General features: G+C 54.5%; 2 protein-coding genes across 4 annotated transcripts in view; one reads left to right on the forward strand and one right to left on the reverse strand.

Annotated features, from left to right (window-relative positions):
- Positions 1-3,022: 3,022 nt before the first annotated feature.
- On the forward strand, positions 3,023-5,552 carry Znf575 (zinc finger protein 575). 2 transcript variants are annotated; one of them, XM_059253526.1, is made up of 4 exons: positions 3,023-3,435; positions 3,645-3,747; positions 4,071-4,236; positions 4,847-5,552. In XM_059253526.1, the coding sequence occupies exons 1-4, from the start codon at positions 3,215-3,217 to the stop codon at positions 5,488-5,490; spliced, it is 1,134 nt and encodes a 377-aa protein (XP_059109509.1). In that variant the 5' UTR covers positions 3,023-3,214; the 3' UTR covers positions 5,491-5,552. The 2 variants fall into 2 exon arrangements, with proteins under 2 accessions (XP_059109509.1, XP_059109510.1); XM_059253527.1 differs by lacking the exon at positions 3,023-3,435 and having other exon boundaries at positions 3,639-3,747; positions 4,091-4,236.
- A 5,934-nt stretch (positions 5,553-11,486) lies between these two features.
- The window catches only part of Xrcc1 (X-ray repair cross complementing 1), a 29,265-nt gene continuing 23,006 nt past the window's right edge, over positions 11,487-17,745 (reverse strand). For both annotated transcript variants that reach the window (XM_059280224.1, XM_059280232.1), the window contains 13 exons: positions 17,554-17,628; positions 17,352-17,463; positions 16,855-16,964; positions 16,676-16,781; positions 16,240-16,498; positions 15,893-16,009; positions 14,030-14,117; positions 13,757-13,886; positions 13,364-13,418; positions 13,141-13,277; positions 12,370-12,460; positions 11,756-11,831; positions 11,487-11,660 (listed from right to left, as the gene is read on the reverse strand). In XM_059280224.1, the coding sequence (XP_059136207.1) occupies positions 11,547-11,660; positions 11,756-11,831; positions 12,370-12,460; positions 13,141-13,277; positions 13,364-13,418; positions 13,757-13,886; positions 14,030-14,117; positions 15,893-16,009; positions 16,240-16,498; positions 16,676-16,781; positions 16,855-16,964; positions 17,352-17,463; positions 17,554-17,628 (1,470 nt within the window). In that variant the 3' untranslated portion in view covers positions 11,487-11,546. The remainder of the gene's footprint in view (positions 11,661-11,755; positions 11,832-12,369; positions 12,461-13,140; positions 13,278-13,363; positions 13,419-13,756; positions 13,887-14,029; positions 14,118-15,892; positions 16,010-16,239; positions 16,499-16,675; positions 16,782-16,854; positions 16,965-17,351; positions 17,464-17,553; positions 17,629-17,745) is intronic.

Here is a 17,745-nt window from a genome sequence, read left to right on the forward strand (position 1 = left end):
AGACCTACAGTTTCCAGTTTCCTACCACCTCCCCTCAGGTAGCAGAATGTCTTATTATACAAAAGGTTTTTGAGAAATATCCTAATATTTCTTTTAATTTGGTCTCTGATTCCCTATATGTTGTCAATTTACTTAAAAATTTGGAAATTGCTGCCTATATACAACCTTCTAGTATGGTGGCGCCGGTATTAAGACAGATTCAAGCCTTGATGTTACTTCGCTCTCAACCTTTTTATGTGACTCATATTCGAGCACATAGCGGGCTTCCAGGGCCAATGTCAGCCGGGAATACGTTGGCAGATGAGGCCACCCGCATAGCCATAGCTGCTTGGATTATGAGTACACCTTGTGAACAGGCACAAAAGTTCCATGATAATTTTCATGTATCTGCTAACACCTTGCGCCTGAAGTTCAATATCTCCAGGGAACAAGCTCGTAAGATTGTCAAAAACTGCCAACATTGTGTTGCCTTTCACCATCCACCGCATATAGGAGTTCTCCCCAAAGGGCTGAAACCCCTAGCCTCGTGGCAAATGGATGTTACCCACATCTCAGAGTTTGGGAAACAAAAATATGTTCACGTTTCAGTGGATACCTTTTCTGGCATTATTTTTGCCACTGCCATGACTGGTGAAACGACACGCCATGTCATTGCCCATTGTCTAGCTGCATGGGCCAGCTGGGGTAAGCCTTTGTTCTTGAGAACGGATAATGGTCCGGCTTACACTTCTTCCTCATTCCATTCCTTTTGTGCAACAATGGATGTTCAACACTCCACTGGCCTCCCTTATAATCCACAGGGACAAGGCATAGTGGAACGTGCAAATCGTACTATTAAAGAACTGCTTCAAAAACAAAAAGGGGGAATAGGGCGCACCCCTGGCGAGCGCCTCTCCTTGGCTCTTTTCACTCTTAATTTTTTAACTTTGGATGAAGCATCTAAGACCTCTGCTGATCGCCATGTGGGCGTAACACCAGTCCTTCGGGAGATGGTGTTATGGAAGGATGTGCTAACAAATAAATGGATGGGCCCTGACCCCGTATTACGTAGGTCAAGGGGATCTCTTTGTGTTTTCCCACAGAATGCAAGAGACCCGATTTGGGTGCCGACAAGACTAACACGAGGGGTACAACAACATGAGGAAGATGGAGAAGATGATGCTGACCTTCCTGAGAATTTGAAATGTTACAATTGAATTTCACCGCCTCTATTGCTGCCCTAAATCAGACGCGTGCTCATTTGACCACCTTGGGAGAATTTACTGATTTTTTGGTCACAGCTGCATCTTATGTGAAGGAATGGGCTGGGGTGTGGGCGATGGGAACAGTGGGCTTGATTGGTCTAGTCATACTGGGTTGGATCCTCTGTAGGTTGATAAAGCGCAATCGTACAGAGCGTACACTTATGCTCAAAGCTATGGCCGCCCTGGATGCTGGCGGTTCCCCAAGTATCTGGTTGGCCCAGCTGAGGGAACTGTAGGCTGTCCTTGCACTCGGAGGGCTCTGCCCATTGCACCCGATTAGGAAGCCTATGATACTGCTCCTGCACACGGAGAGCTATGCTCATTGCACCCGTTTTGAGAGTATCATTGTTCCTCCTACTCAGCACTCGCCCATCGAGCAGGAAGCTCATCATGAGGAGACTCCTAGCTCTGGGTTGCCAAAAACAAAAAGGGGGAACTGCAGCAGTCCGCTGGCTCAAACGCCATTACAAGATGGCGCCGGTTTCCTGTTTATCCCGAATGCTAACGTGTCGCTCTCCCGCCCGATAGTACTGACCAATCAGCTTACCGCCCAAGCTCCGCCCCCAGAACCTGCATATAAGCCAGCTTGCCCCGGCGCCCGGGGCCCTCCTCCCGTACCAGCTCTCCCGAGAAGCCATAACCGAGCAGCGTTCAATAAAACCGTGATAGAGGAAGAATCTTGGAGTCGTGTCTTGCTTCCCCGCTGGTCGGGGCGCGCCGCACAGCCTGGTCTACATAGTGAGTTCCAGAACAGCCAGAGCTACATAGTGAGACCCTGTCTTAAAAAAAAAAAAAAAAAAAAAAAACAGCATTAATTGAACACTTAGCAAGTTGTAAACACTTTCCATTGATAATTCAATACCAAGAGACCTCCATTTTCTGGATGAGGACATTGAGACCCAGAAATGTGAAATAACTCATGGTCATGCAACTGGAAAGTGGCAGAGTCCAGGGCAAACCAGTTACTCAGCCCCACCAAATAACTCCTGTGGCTCCCAGGCCTGGCCAGATCTTGCGGGTTACCCGGATGAAGACACACCAGTGCAGAGGACTTTTAGGAGCACTTTACAATCAAGTCAGTGCAGGGCAGGATATTGCACATCACTGCCTGGAAGAAGGCCAAGCACTCAGTGTCACCCTTGGCCTGGCACTCCTGGACCACCCAGGTTAGGGAAGGGAGGTACCAGATGCTGGGTGTGGCCTGAGGCTCTAGTCACCCAGTGGTGACTTTTGGGTGTGTCACCCAGTTCACTGAGCTCAGAGTCCTGCCCCCTGCCCTCTCTGGAAGAAACAGGCAGGCCTTCCGTAAACACTTGGAGGAGTGGACTCTAATCTACCCGGAGCTTTTGAAACTGCTCCCAGAGGTTGAACTCAGACTATCTACAGAATTCTCAGTACAAGGCCAGAGAGCCATTGCAGCGGATAGCAGCGGCGGCCAAGCCTAAAGATCCAAGTTCGCTCCCTGGGACGCACACGATGGAAAGTGAGAACTGATTCCCACAGGTTGTCCACTGACCTCCACACACTCAAACACATCCACATACAACAAATAGTAAGTGTAACAAACTTTTGAAAGAAAACAACATGGGCACTAACAAAAAGAAGTAGGGCGTGGCTGTACATGTCTGTCTCAGCACTCGGGAGGTGAAGGTTTGAGGATCACCAGTTAAAGGTGATCCTCAAACTCCCTCGATTTTGTAGGGAGTTCAAGGCCAGCCTGGGCTACTTGAGACCCCATCAGAAAAAAAAAAAAAAAAAAAAAAAAAGAAAGAAAAGAAGAAGAGGAGAAGAGGAAGATGCATGCAGCCAGCCACGGTAGGCCCCACACCGTGCCAGCCATGCACTTTTTTAGGGTCCTTTGGCCGATAGCTTCGCGCTTGCTCACGAACTTGCCAGCTGGGTGGCGTATCCATCCCCGCCTTCCACCGTGTCTTCCCCCGGCGGCAGCCTCTTACTGGCCGTGACTGCGCATGCGTGCCGACGCCCCCTCCAGCCCCGGATGGGAGGAGGGGGATGGAAGTGAGGTTGGGCCCCGCGGCTTTGCTGGTCTCCTTCTCTCTCTCCTTCCCTCGGGCGGCGTCTCTCGGCGCTCACAGGGCGATGCAGATCCGAAGGTTGCAAGATGGCACACAGGTTTAGCTAAGACGGGAGGGTTCCGGAGCCCCACCCCCGGGAAGAGGCCGCCCTGCAGGTGAGGAGGGCAAGATCCTGGTCCCCTGGAAATAGATTGGGGGCAGGACACCAGGATCTCTCCGCGGACCGAACGTAGACTTGGGTCCGGGTGTCCTGGTTCTTGAGGAGTGCATGCGATGCCAGACGTTTGAGACTCCCTCCAGTGAAAGTCTACTCTGGTTCTCTAGGTGGCTCTACACACACCTTCCTTTTCGTCTTTTTCTCCAGGTCTCCTTATCCTCTGAGGTTCCCAGTTCTATACCAGGGATGCGATTTATCGACCAGAAGGACAGGGTGGACACCGCATCCATGGACTGAGACTAAAGGCAGGGTAAAGTTCCCCCCTTTCCACTTGAAATCCCTCCCACTGCACTCGGAGGGCCCACCTCTAGGACAGTGTGTCCAGGGACACGCCCACTGAGCTCAAAAACCCGCCCCTGGGTTTGGGTGGCGCGGCCACTGACTGTGATCCTTTTTGTATAGCCCCGCCCTCCCAGGCTTAGCCGTCCCGCCCACTCCGAAATAGCCCCACACCCCACTAGCAAAAAAAAAAAAGATCTCTTGATTTGATTTGCATATCCCCGCCCAGTGTGCGCTTAGGCTCCTCCTTCCAGCCCCGCTGCTCGGTCTTAACAGCTGACCTCCTGATTTTAGGCTCTCACCCCTGTCTCCAGGAACTTGGTAATCACCGGCTTCTTCCTCGCCCTCTGCTCTGCTGCCCCTGGTTCCTCTGCCAGCAAGATGCTGGGTGGAAGCTTGAATTCCGAGGCCAGGATCTCGGAACCTAGTCTCACTTGCCAGGACCCAGTGACCAAAGGAGGTGAGAGCAGCCCGGGTTGTACATAGGGATCATTCCCCAGGATTGACAGCTGTGAAGAACCAACGTTAGGACCATTTGGGATTACACACACACACACACACACACACACACGCGCTTGCATGCAGGTTACGGGGGATTTCCCCATCTGCCTGGACCTCCCATTTGCTGGGGCTCAGGAAATAACAGGAGGTGCATAGGGGATAATGTGGGATTATGGGGAGTACTAGAAATGAACACTTTAGTAGGTTTCAGGACCAAGGTTGGCAATTCTTTTTTGGCAGCCTTTGAGGAGGTCAAGATAGAACGTGGGGTCAGAGGGCAAGCAGACGTGAGGTCCCATCCTTAATGGGACCCCAGTGTGACACTTGCCTGCTCAGACACTTTGAGATGTCCCTCTGGTGTACGGTGGTAGCGCAGGCCTCTAATCCTAGGATTCCGGAGACAGAGGCGGGGGATCTCTGTGAGTTTGGGGCCAGTTTGGTCTGCAGAGCGAGATCCAGGCCACCCAGGGATGAGGCTGTTTCAGAGAGAGTGGGGAGGGGAGACAGAGCCTGGCCTGGGCCCTGGGAGTGCCTGTTACCAGAAGCTCATCAGCTCTCCTGTCCCCAAGTTCCCCACCAGGACCTGCTGAAACTCAGCCAGCCGGGTGCATCTGGGAGCGAGCCCTCCCGGCCCCGCCGGCGGCCCCCACCCCAGCGCCCGCACCGATGCCCGGACTGCCCCAAGGCTTTCTCGTACCCGTCTAAGTTGGCCACGCACCGGCTAGCACACGGCGGCACCCGCCCGCACCCGTGCCCCGACTGCCCCAAGGCCTTTTCGTACCCGTCCAAGCTGGCCGCACACCGCCTCACGCACAGCGGAGCTCGCCCGCACCCCTGCCCGCACTGCCCCAAGGCCTTCGGCCACCGCTCCAAGCTGGCAGCACATCTCTGGACCCACGCGCCCGCCCGCCCCTACCCGTGCCCCGATTGCCCCAAGTCCTTCTGTTACCCCTCCAAGCTGGCGGCCCACCGCCACACGCACCATGCCACCGACGCCCGCCCCTACCCTTGCCCGCACTGCCCCAAAGCCTTCTCGTTTCCCTCCAAACTGGCGGCCCATCGCCTGTGTCACGACCCCCCAACTGCGCCCAGCAGCCAGACCACTGGCAACCACCGATGCTCCAGCTGCGACCAGGCCTTTGGCCAGAGGCGCCTCCTGTTAGTTCATCAACGCAGCCACCACCCGTCCGAGGGCCAGGGAGAGAGGGAGTGAGCAGTGGGTCCTCACACCCCCTCGGCCTCCATCACGTGTCAATAAAGACCTGGAATTTCTAAGCCCTGCTCTATGTGTGGACTTCCCTTTAACAGGGAGAAAGAAAGGGTCTTGATACATGTAGCCCAAGCTGGCCTGGAATTCTCCGTCTTCTTGTGTGGCCTCCCAAATCCCGGGTTCCCCAGTTATGTACCCCCCATTCCTCCCCACCCCCACCCCCGTGCTCGTTTGGGATTGGCTATATTGGAATCTGGTTTAGATGTTTGGGAAAAATTCTATTCCTGTGGAGAGGCAGGTGTCAATCAGGTTGGCACTGGATTCAAACCTTGATCACTGGCTCCACCTGCTCCCCTACGCGCGCGCGCGCGCGCACACACACGCACACACACACACACACACACACACACACACACACACACACACACATATTGGTATGGCAACGGTAAAAAGCCTGCTGGCATCTTGGGTTGGTGAGGCACACGGGCACACAGGCTCTTTGCTTACTGTTGAAAGTAACTCGGTGCCTCTGCCTTAGCCATAAGGCATTTACAACACGCACTTATTTGTTGCAGGGATTTATCTCGTACGCTCAAGCCTGTAGTAAAGGCTTAAGGGGATAGCACTGTGGTGTGGCCACACTGGGGCCAGTAAACAGAGGGGAATGTGTGGCTGTAGGAAAGAAGCCAGCACTGTGTATACAAAGTGCCCTGAGCTCAAGAGGTGACAGGGGCCAAAACAAAGGGCAGTCCGCCAGCAGCACACATACTGGAACAAAGCTGGAGTGCCTCTGAATCTCTTGGGGATCTTGGACAAGGTTTGTAACTTCTCAGGACTCAGGTGCATTATCTGGGAGATAGGACTTTGTGTTTGTGGGATATTTTATTTTATTTTTTGGACAGGGTCTCATGTCTCCAGGCTGTCCTTGAACTTACATGGTGTTGGGGATTGAACCAAAGCCGAATGCTAGGCAAGCATTACACATACAGACTCGCACACCTTTTTCTTTTCTCTTTCTGTGTGTCTGAGCATTTTGCCTGCATTCATGCATGTGCATCACATGTGTACCTGGTGCCTGTAGAGATGAGAAGAGGGGGTGAGATCCCCCGGAACATTAGAGAGGGTTGGGAGCCGCCATGCCGGTCCTAGGAGCAGAACCCTGGTCCTTTGCACAAGCAACAAATGCTCTTAACCACAGAGCCATCTGTTAAGCCCCAATAAATACACCCTCCCCCCACCCCACCCCCCGCTTTTGGCTGTTTATCTTTTTTCATTTTATTTTTTTTAAGATATGGTCTGTGTAGCCTTGGAATTCACGATTTAGATCAGGCTGCCTTCAGTTTCAGAGACCTGCTTGCGTCTGCCTCCCAAGTGCTGGGATGAAGTGCGTGCCACCACACCTGGTCCCCTTTTTGGTGTTTTAAGATAAGGCCTTATTCTGTAGCCCAGGCTGGCCTTAAGCTTATGGCAATCCCCCTGCCATGGCCTCCTGAATGGGGATTGCAGGCGTTTGCCAACGCTCTTGGTATAACAGGGATGCTGTAAACGGTGTGGAAGAGAAAGCTGTCGTGCCAGCACAGTGAAGCATTTGAAGTCTGGAGTCCGTAAGGATGAGGGAACTGATGTTGCCTACACCTGTGGTCTGTAGCTCTGAATTAAACACCTACTGCGTGTGGAGCCCTGCATGGGGCACTAAGGGTACAACGGTGAAGACCCGGTCTAGAGACAGTGGACACTAGTCAAGTAGTGGCCCAAACCAAAACAACACAGGGCTGGCAAGATTGGTCAGCCTGATGACCTGGGACCCACATGGGGTGGGGGGCCGACTCCTGCAAGCTGTCCTCTGACCTCCATGTGCATGCTGTGGTACGCGTACCCCCTCGCCCCACGCACACACTAAATAAATAAATGTAATACCAAAACCGAGCTGGGAGTGGTGCCACACACCAGTAGTTCCAGCACTCAAGAGGCAGGAGGATTGCAAAAGTTCAAGGCCAGACTGGTCTACATAGCAAGTTCCAGGCCAGCCAGGGCTATAGTGTGAGGCCTTGTCTACAAATAAAATATACTAACAACACACATGCTAGGTCTACTTGCAAGAACAAGTCTGAGAGGCTTGGCACACTGCTTTCCAGACACGGGAAGATGGGAAGGCTGCAGTGCTAACATCTGTGGTCTTAAATGCTCACAGTCCCATGCTTGTACTGACATATGCCAAGCCTTACCCGTCTCCGGGGGATGACAAAATATTCATGTGAGGAGCCAGACAATTTACAGGATTTGTTATCTTCCTCCATCACGAGGGTCCCAGGGATCGAACTCGGGTTGTCAGGCTTGGCAGCAAGCACCCTTACCCACTGAGCCGTCTCCCTGGCCACCTGGTTTTTTGTTTGTTTGTTTGTTTGTTTGTTTGTTTATTTAAGAGATGAAAGGAGAGGTTTTCTTGGCTAGGTTTCAGGTAATACATCATGATGTAGAAAGTGTGATGGCTGAGGCATTCAGGGGTTAGATCCATGGCAGTGGGAACACTCAAGATTATAGCATGGCCTGCTCATGCCGTCTTAGGAAGCAAGAGGTGTTTTGGTTTTTGAAATAGTTATTTCAAGCTGGTCTTACATGCATTATGTAGCTGAAGATAACCTGGCCCTTTTTTTTTTTTTTTTTGAGACACTATGTAGGCCTGGCTGGCCTGGAACTTACCATGTAGATCAGGCTAGCCTAAAATTCAGAGATCTGTCTGCCTCTGCCTCCCAAGTGATAGAATTAAAGGTATGCACCACCACCACCCGGCTCTTAGGTTTTTTTAAGTTTAGATTTTACTATTTTATGTGTATGGGTGTTTTGCCTGCATGTATGTCTGTGTACCATGTGCATGCCTGGCATCTGCGGTGATCAGAAGAGGGCACTGGATCCTTTAGGACTGGAGTTATAGGTGGTTGTGAGCCACCGCGGGGGTGCTGGGAATTGAACCTGGGTCCTCTGCAAGAGCCAGTGCTTTTAACCGCTGAGCCAACTCTCCAGCTCCTAAGTTCTATTTTTCCCCCCACCAAGGGTGGTATCTCACTATGTAGCCCAGGCTGGCATCAAGCCTAGAGTCTACCCGCTAAATGCATATGCCACCTAGACCTGGGTTGAGATACAAATCTGAAGAGTAAAATCCCAACTGTTTAGATGGAAAGGAGAATTACATTAGAGACCAGAAGCAAAGAACGTTTATTTGAAACCAAAAACTGAGCACACGTCATGAAAGGAGAGAGATGAGCCTGACCACGCGCAGGCGCAGTTACACCCAGGAGGAGACTCACGCCTGCAAGCATGTTAGCTGGTGCACTGGGACCTGAGGAGGTGAGGAGCTAAGAGCTGAATGTTCCGGAAGTGGACAGAGGAAGTGAGCAGGCCGTTGTGCTGCCAGCCGCTGGGGAAGCCTTGGAGGAGGGGGGAGGGGGGAGGGGGATCCTCCCTGCCCAATCCTAGCTGTGGGCCCTCTCTCTGGGTTGAGACCTGTCCATTAAGGGTCCTTCCAAAGCTCTCACAGCAGCAGTGGTTGCACAGAAGTGAGGCACGAGGGGTGCATATTGTATAAGGCCAGCACTTATAAAAGTGGAGAAAGGAGGGTCAATTCAAGGTCACCCTCAGCTACCTATGGAGTTTGAGGCCAGCCTTGGGCTATGAGACTGTCTCAAAAACAAAGAAACCAAAGGCATTGAGGCCGAGAGGACTTACCCAGGAGCAACAGGACAGTGGCTGAGTGGGTGGAAGGGGGTCTCTCGGCAGCCCTACTTCCTGCCGCTCCTCCCCAGGGCAACTTGTGCATGTCCTAGTCCCTGTAGAGGGCTGGTACTCCTTTGAGAGTATAACCTTCCTCATAACCCTATCTAAACGACCCCATCCTGCCCATTGTTTGCCATGCTGCCCTGTTCAAAGTGCCCACGCTGCATTTGCCACCGCCCAATGCTGCGCTGAACACCTGCTCACTCCCCTGCCCTGCTACTGCCAAGCACTCGGGTCCCATGAAAGCAGGGACTAGCGTCTTTCTTCACTCTACATCCCTAGCATCTCACAGATGGAGGACATGTCACTTCATGGTGCTGGGAATGTGTGGGTACGGCATGTGGCAAGGGAGTATGAGGCGGGAAAGATGAAGGTTCTGGGTCAGTGGTTATTAAACAAATCAGTGCAGGGCCTGGGACACAGCCCAGTGGAGTGGTTGAATGCGAAGGCCTGCAACCAATCCCCAGTACTGTCACCAAAATAGTGATTAGCCCAGGTGGGGACCATGTCACCAGGGAAGTCTTTCTCTGTGTAGCCCTGGCTGTCCTGGAACTCTTGCTGCAGACCAGGCTGGCCTTAAACTCAAAGATCTGCCTGCTTCTGCCTCCCAAGTGCTGGGATTAAAGGCACACACTGGCTTTTCTTTCTTTTCTTTTTTTTCCAAGTTCACCAAGACAGTCTCGTGTCATCCAGGCTGGCTTCAAACTTGCTATGTAGCCAAGGATGACTGACCTTAAATTCCTGATCCTCCTGCTTCTACATCCCAGACCCTGTGATGACAGATGTGTACCACCCCATGTGGCTCATCACGGGGTCTTTGTAAGACAGAGAAGCAGGAGAGGCATGAGCCCAGTGATGTGAGGTGGGCAGCCCCTGTGGGCTGGAAAACGTTGCCTGCTCAGTCACACCTATTTTAGTCTAGACACCCACTCTGGATCCGAGACCTCCAGACCTGCTGGAGAACTTGTCTGAAGCCACCAAGTCTGTGGCACCTGACTTCAGTGCCGGGAGTGCGGCTGGACCAGATGAGCCACGACCCACTGACCAGGTACACAAAGCCCCAAAACAGGGCCAGTGTGGCCAGTCAGTCAGCGAGACAGTGGAGGGCGGAGAAGATCGGTGACCCTTGGCTGGGTAAAGTTAGTTAGCAAAGGGCCTGGCACGTCCAAGAGGAGGTTACCCAGGGTCAGGTCTCAACTCTGACCCTGGCCTTTGTCCTGCTTAAAGCCCTTTCTGGCCCCACCCCAGAAGGTCCAAACTCCTAGGCCTGGAGTTCACAGCCCTCCAGGGCAGGCCCATCCAAAAGAACTTTCCCTGGAGATGGTGTGTTTTGAAATTTGTGACCCTGTGACCGAGGACTGATGTCAGCCTCCCTGACTGTCTTTTCTCTCCCTCTTCTTGGCCTTTTTTTTTTTTTTTTGTGGTGGTGGTGGTGGGGTAAGGTCTCACAATGCACCTTACGCTGGCCTCAAACACTTACTGATCCTCCTGTCTCTGCCTTCAAGAACCAGGGCCATATACCATTATTCTTTTATATTAAAAGGCTACCTGTGTCTAGTGGCAACCACAATGGCTGGCACCTGAGGACTGTGCTCATCTTTCCAGCCAAATCTACCCCAGAGCCCCTCCCTGTGAGCAGCCTCAGGCTACGCCCACCTCCTCAGGCTACGCCCACCACTGGCTTTTGTCCCTGTCACACACACACACACACACACACACACACACACACACACACACACACCTGTTCCTTTTTCCCTGATCCCCTTACAGCCCTGTTCCATTCCCACCTTCAGCTTGGAGTCTTGAAGGGGCCTCCAGGATAACCTGATGACAACAGCCTTCCTTCTGCCCACCCTGCCTCCCAGGTGGATGTAAACTATGCTGGCAATACCATAGTGTCACCAGGAAAGGGACCTGGGAAGCCGGCACATGCTCTGAGCATCCACGCCTCCAGCTCAGAGCCCACAGAGAGACACCCGACGCAATGGCGCAGATCAGGGAGAGGGACAGTGCCGAGTGAGAGTTTCAACTCCCCACTCCTGTCAGCACAGGACTGCAGAGCCACTGGGGAGAGGGGCTTCTCAGCGGATCTCCGGTGGAGGGGCCCGCCTGCCTCTTCCCAGAGCCCTGGCCAGCACGGAGGGCAAGCTGACCCCAAGCCGAGCTGGAGCCCCCGAGGAAGGAACAACTGCTCCAAACAAAGTCTCCTTTATTAAACCCCCGTGTGCGCACACGGGTGTGCACACTCAGGCCTGTGCATACATCACATGTGCACACGATGCGCATGCTCAGGCCTGGGGCACCACCCCATACAGCTGGTGGGGGAGTAATTTCTGCTTCTCGTTACAGCTGTAGATCCAGCGGGGCCGGACGAACGCCAGGGAAGGGTTGTCCATCAGGGCCTGGGGGAGAGGGCCACATGGGAATACATAATCAGAGGACAGAGGGAACACCAAGGTGGGTCGGGGTTCCCCACCTCTGGCCCTCCAGGGCTCACCTCCTCAAAGCTGGGGTCCCACTCCTGGGCTGTGATAACAAACTGGACCCGCTCACTCATGTAGTCCTCAAGCTCCCTGGGGGAGAGAAGAGGTGGGGGGGTGTGAGCGGCCTGCCCACACGCTCAGGTGTGTCTCACTGTCCGATAGAGCACGTTCTTTCTCTTGCCTCTCTGGCTGAGATCCATATTAAAGTCTCTTTTTAATAGCCCCGACTCTGCTTGAGGCGGAGGGACACCATGATGCAGGGCCCTTCCAACACACAGCTCCTAGTGTTCTCCACGTGGTAGGCAGTGTCCTCTCTCCAGCCAACTTTTCATTCTCTTTTCTTCCTGTTTTCTGTTGTTTTTTAGCTTGACCTCTGCCCCTTGGAGCTGCCTGTGAGACCTCCCACACAGCGGCCTTGACAGGTCCCACCAGCAAAGTCCTCCAGAGTGCTAACCTCTCTGGAGTGGGAGATGAGCAGGGCTCCACGGCACAGTGGACGGGGCTGGCACGTGGACTCTGCGGCCTGTGCTCGCCCTGCTGGGCACTCTCACGTCACCTTCCCACAGCCCATACCCTCTGAGTCAAGCTGCCAGCCTGACCGGGACCCAGCACCAAGCCCACAACTGACCCATTGAAAGCTGTCACGTATCGGGTGAGCTTCCTCTTCTCGTCCCCAGGGAACTCCCCGTACAGGAAGAAGTGTTTGCCCTGGAAGAAGTCTGTGCGAGAAATGGGAAAAGGGAAAACGTGAGGCCCCCAAACCCCAGACCTCGACCAGGATCCTAGAGTACTTGGGAACAGAGGAAGGTGGAGGTGCTCACAGAGTGGGGACCCATGACATCCAAGGCGTCAGGGGCACGGGCACGCACGCACGCACGCATACGCATACACATACACACACACACACACACACACATACACACACACACCATTGGCTTAACATTGTCAGCAACGAGTGTTAAACATACAATGTGCCAAGCTGGGGAGTGGTGGCGCACGCCTTTAATCCCAGCACTCGGGAGGCAGAGGCAGACGGATCTCTGAGTTCGAGGCCAGCCTGGGCTACAGAGTGAGATCCAGGACAGGCACCAAAACTACACAGAGAGACCCTGTCTTGAAAAAAACAACAACAACAAAACAAAACAAAAACAAAAACAACCCCCCACTCAGGTGTGCAGGGACAGCAGGGCAGCCAACAGCTGAGTTTGGGGGCAGGGTGGGGAGTCTTGAATCACTGGTCAGCAAATGAGGTCGCTCACCCTGGGAGGTTCACCATACAGCAAGATCACACTGGTGGGAGCAGGAAGCTGTCGGCAGGGGTGAAGAGGGAGCCCCAGGAAGGGAGTGCTGGGGGGGGGTAAGACACAGCAGTGCCCCTCAGAAGTCAGGGACTTCGGACCTGGGAGCTCTGGAATCGGCAGGTCAGCCTCCGTGGAAGTCTCGTTGTCTGTGTTCTCGTCTGTGGAGCCAGCATACGGGTCCTCGCCGTTCTCCCCCGGAGCTGCCGGCTGCCTCTGCTCCCTCTGCTTGGCCACCCTGGGACGTCAAGCCGTGTGGAGAGAGCACTCAGGGAGCAGACGCCCACACCCAAGGCCAGGCCACACCTGCCCAACCCAGCCTACCTCCTCAGCTCATCCTCGGTGTCCCCGGAATCTTCCGCCCCGTTGTCCTGCCCTTCTGCAGTAGCAACTCAGTCAGCAGGCTGTTTTTCTGGGGAGTCTGTTAATACCCCTCTCAGAACGGCACCCCCGAAAATAGAGCCAGGGGCTGCGAACTCAACCTCAGCTGCCTTCTCAATCTAGCTTTCTGGACCCACAATGCCCTCCTTCACTCCACTCATTGAGATACAGCCCCTCCCCCTCAGACTCAGAAATCTGTACCCCAGTCCTGTCCCAAGACCCAGGATCCAGGCCCAGCCCTCCTCCCTCAGACCCAGGATCCAGGCCCCGCCCTCCTCCCTCACAGACACAGGAGTACAATAGGAGTACAGACCTCCCCCTCACTCAGACTCTAACCTGACTGTTCCCCCTCGGTGTCACTATTGTCCTGGGGTCCTGGTGAGGGCACTTTGGTGTCTTTTGGAGTTGGTGGTCTTTGGGGTGAGCTGGGTCCTGCTGCCTCGGTCTTGGCTTTGGCCTGGGGCCGCTGAGGAAGGAGGGCTGGGTGAGGTCAGAGGCAGTGTGAAGCTGTGGACAACCAGCAGGGGGCAGAAGCGGGAAGGCTGAGGCAGTACAGCAGACCCTGGTCGACTCCCAGCACTCCCTCCTGGCCGGGTCAGGGCATCGGACCTTTCGGGGAAGCTTGGGAGTTTCTTCTTCACCGCTCTCACTGGGAGAGTCGTCCTCACTGCTGGAGCCGAGACCTGCCATGAGGTACCTAGGGAAGAACAGGCCCTCAGGCACAGAACTAACGAAGAAGGCTGCGGGTGTGTGTGGGGGGTGTGTGTGACTGTAATAGGAATCCACTGCCCTGCCCCCTCCCAGCTCCAGAGGGGGTCCACAGCATGCTAGGGGAAGATCTGTTCCATTTGAGAGAGAAAAGAGCAAGGGGAGAAGGTCTTCCCTTTGGGAATCCAAGTAGGATGCTGAGCAACAGGGGGAAATTCTCAAAAGCAAATTCAGGTGGAACTCTGAATCTGGGGTCCCTGCACCTGCACATTCAACCAATCACAGATCAAAGCGGCGTCTGTACTGAACATCCACAGACCTGCTCATTACTCCCAACAACATGGTATGAGAAGGGCTTACATGGCATCCACATAGTGCTGGTTATAAACCACTGGAGATGATTCAGAATATGAGAGGAATCTGGCCTGGTGGGCAGGTCTGTAATCCCACTATTCAGGAGGCTGAGGCAGGAGGATTGCAAGTTCAAGGCTTGCCTGGGCTACAGAGTAAATTTAAGACCAGCCTGGGTAATTTAGTAAGACCCTCCATCAAAATAAAAACTGAAAAGGATAGGGACACAGCTCAGTGGTAGAGCCCCTGCCTAGGATCCCCCAGTGAGGGGCTCAGCAATTGCTCTTAGCATATGGGAAGACTTGGGTTCAGTTCTTAGCAACACACAGACACACACACACACACGAGGCTGGAGAGACGTTTCAATGGTTAAGAGCTTGTACTGCTCACAGAGAACCCCCAAGTTGGGTTCCCAGCACCCACACCAGGTGCACAACTGTCTCTCACTCCGGCTTTAAGGGATCTTGACACCACTGGCCTCCTCAGGTACCTGAGCACACACATGCATACCCCCACACAGATATACACACATACACATAATTTAAATAACAATAAAATATTTTAAAAGTATGTGGAAAGATATGTGCACTTTTATGTAAATACTCTTTTGCGGCTTATAAGCAACTTCTGTATATGCATATTTTTAAAGATTTACTTATTTTTATTTTACATGTGCAAGTGTTTGCCTGCATGTATGTCTGTGCATCATTTGTGTGCCTGGTGCCCACAATGACTAGAAGAAGTCATGGGACACTCTGAGACTGGAGTTAGATGGTTGTGAGCTGCCATGTGGGTGCTGGGAATTGAACCCGGGGCCTCTGGAAGAGCAGCCAGTGCTTTTAACCACTGAGCCATCTCTCCAGCCCCAACCATGTTCAGAATCTTGATCCTCAATAGATTGTGTGTGTGCTGAAACTAGGCCCCACTCTGACATACTAGGAACCATCAGGACACACCTGTGGGATAAGAGAGCCCACAAACGCCCTCACATTCCTTCAGGATGATCACGGGGCTGTGGTCGATGCTGACACCAGAGAACTAGCTTCCACGGGGTATGTGGATCCCAAACGCAATATGGAGTGCACTGCCTCCTCCAGGTCAGTGGACCCTCCCACCTCGGACACAAGTACGCCAGGTTGAGCCTACTTCTGAACACTCTCACGTGACATCCTGTGACCCAAGTCTCCTCGCCCAGTCCTCAGTGCTTGGATCTGACTGCTCTCCTCCACCTCACAGGTCGTCCCTAGCTCCTGCTGTCAGCAGCCCTGTGGTTCTTCCACCTCCCACTGCATCCTCAAGGGGACGGACGGACGGACGGACTGACGGACGCGGCTGTCGGTCCCTGCACGCCCAGCTCTGGACCAGAGGCAGGTGTGCGAGCTGCCTGGGAGGCGGGACATAGCGAGGCCTCACCTCCGGGAGGGCAGCCGGCGGCACATGCGGTGACAGTCCAGCACCCACTCTTTCCGCACAATGCGGCCTCCGAGGCCCAGGACCTGGCTGTACTTGGGAGTGTTGGCAAAGGCACACCTGGGGGATGCAGAAGAGGGACGTCAGAGGTGACCTGAACAAATGCAGCAGGGTGAGAGACAGCAGAGACGGGGCCGAGGGAGGCAGGAAGCAGAGAAAGCGAGGCAGCCTCCAGAGAACTAAGGAGGCAGAGACAGACAGACAGAGACAGACCAGGGACAGTGAAACCAAGAGGACACGCAGGGCAGCACAGGGATCGGGGAGGGTGGCATGGACGGTCGGAGGCCTACACGAGGTGTGTGCTGTCCGGGGTCCAGTCTGGCCGATACTTGGCCCCCAGCTCCAGGGCTTTGTCCCGAAGCTCCGAGCGGAAAGGATTCTGGAAGCCACTGAGCACCACCACCACACCCTGAAGAACCTTCCCCAGCTCCTGCGGGCCAGCTCGAGCTACCCCGGGCTCCGGGCCCTCTCCGCGGGGCTTCCCTGGGACTGCCTTCTGTGCTGGGGTAGAGGCTGGCGCTGCAGCTGGGGCGCGACCAGGAGCAGGCACTGGGAGTCAGAGAACGGAGGTTCAGTTGGTACCCTGGGGCTGTCACAGCGTCAGGAAGCACCAGCTCCCACAGGACGCGGGAACCAAGGCCCTCCTGCCTCCTTTCTTAGACCCCGGCCCTTCCTTTGTGACATACAAGCCCCGGTCTCTCAGAGTAAGGAATCCAGTTTGCTTACATTTGGGTCTCTTGAGGGCGGGTGGCCCTGCTGAAGGTTTGCTGGGAGGCTTCCTGTCTTCTAGACTCAAGTCTGGTTTCCTCTTCCCTTTGGGAGACTCCTGAGGCTGAGGAGGCAGGGATGGGTTGAGGCTTCCAGCTTCTGTCATTCTCCACACCCCCAGTGTCTGACGCCCTCACCTTGGAAGAGCTACCCAGAGCCTTGGAGACTGGAGAGGCAGAGGAGGCCGCACTAGAGGCCTGCAGCGTAGCTGCCGCGTAGCTGGGTCCTGCTGGGTCGCTAGCAGAGGCTACAGAGGGAGACAGTGGACTGACATGAGAGGTCAGAGCCAAAGACACTGCAGCCCTATCTACCAGCTACCCTCAATCCAGAAGTGACCCAGGGCTCTAGACCTCCCTCCTCGAGACTCAGCAGTCCAGGCCCCAGCCTTCCTTCCTGGACAGCCTCGGCCCGGACCCAGGATCTAGCCGTGCCCCTCAGCACTAAGGTTTCCCTTTGTTAAGACAAGCCAAGTGTCACACAGCTGAGGCTGAACTCCAATTTTCTAGCTAACCGAGGAGGACCAGAACCGTCTGATCCTCCTGCCTCGTCTCCCCGTGCTGCGGTTTCCGGCAGGGGCCTAGGAGGTGAGCCCTCTGTCACCGCCAGCCACAGCAACCGTGCTTCCCACACGCACCCGAGGACGGCTTGCTGATGCGGCCGAAGAACAGGGCCCCTGGCTTCAGGGAGTTGGCACCGTCATCCTCCTCTCTCACACGGAACTGGCCGAGCTTGGTCACCGTCACCTTCTAAGGTCCCGCAAGGTCAGTGCTGTGGGAAGGCTGTGCAGGCAGGGGAGAGGCAGGGAGAAGGCCGTGGGGGTGACAGGTGCGGCTTACCTGGGACGGCGCCTCCGCCTCATCTTTGTCTGGAGGGCTGTGAAACCTCACAAAACTCAGGCCATAGGGTGAGTCCTGGAACGTGAGGTGTCTGGGTAGGACAGAGCTAGGCTCTCATGCCCCTTCATGTAGGGGGGCCCTTTCCGGCTCAGTCGAAGCAGGTGCCCAGGGAGGACGATGGTGATGATAATC

The sequence above is a fragment of the Peromyscus eremicus genome, chromosome 1 (assembly GCF_949786415.1).
Source record: "Peromyscus eremicus chromosome 1, PerEre_H2_v1, whole genome shotgun sequence".
Classification (NCBI taxonomy): domain Eukaryota; kingdom Metazoa; phylum Chordata; class Mammalia; order Rodentia; family Cricetidae; genus Peromyscus; species Peromyscus eremicus.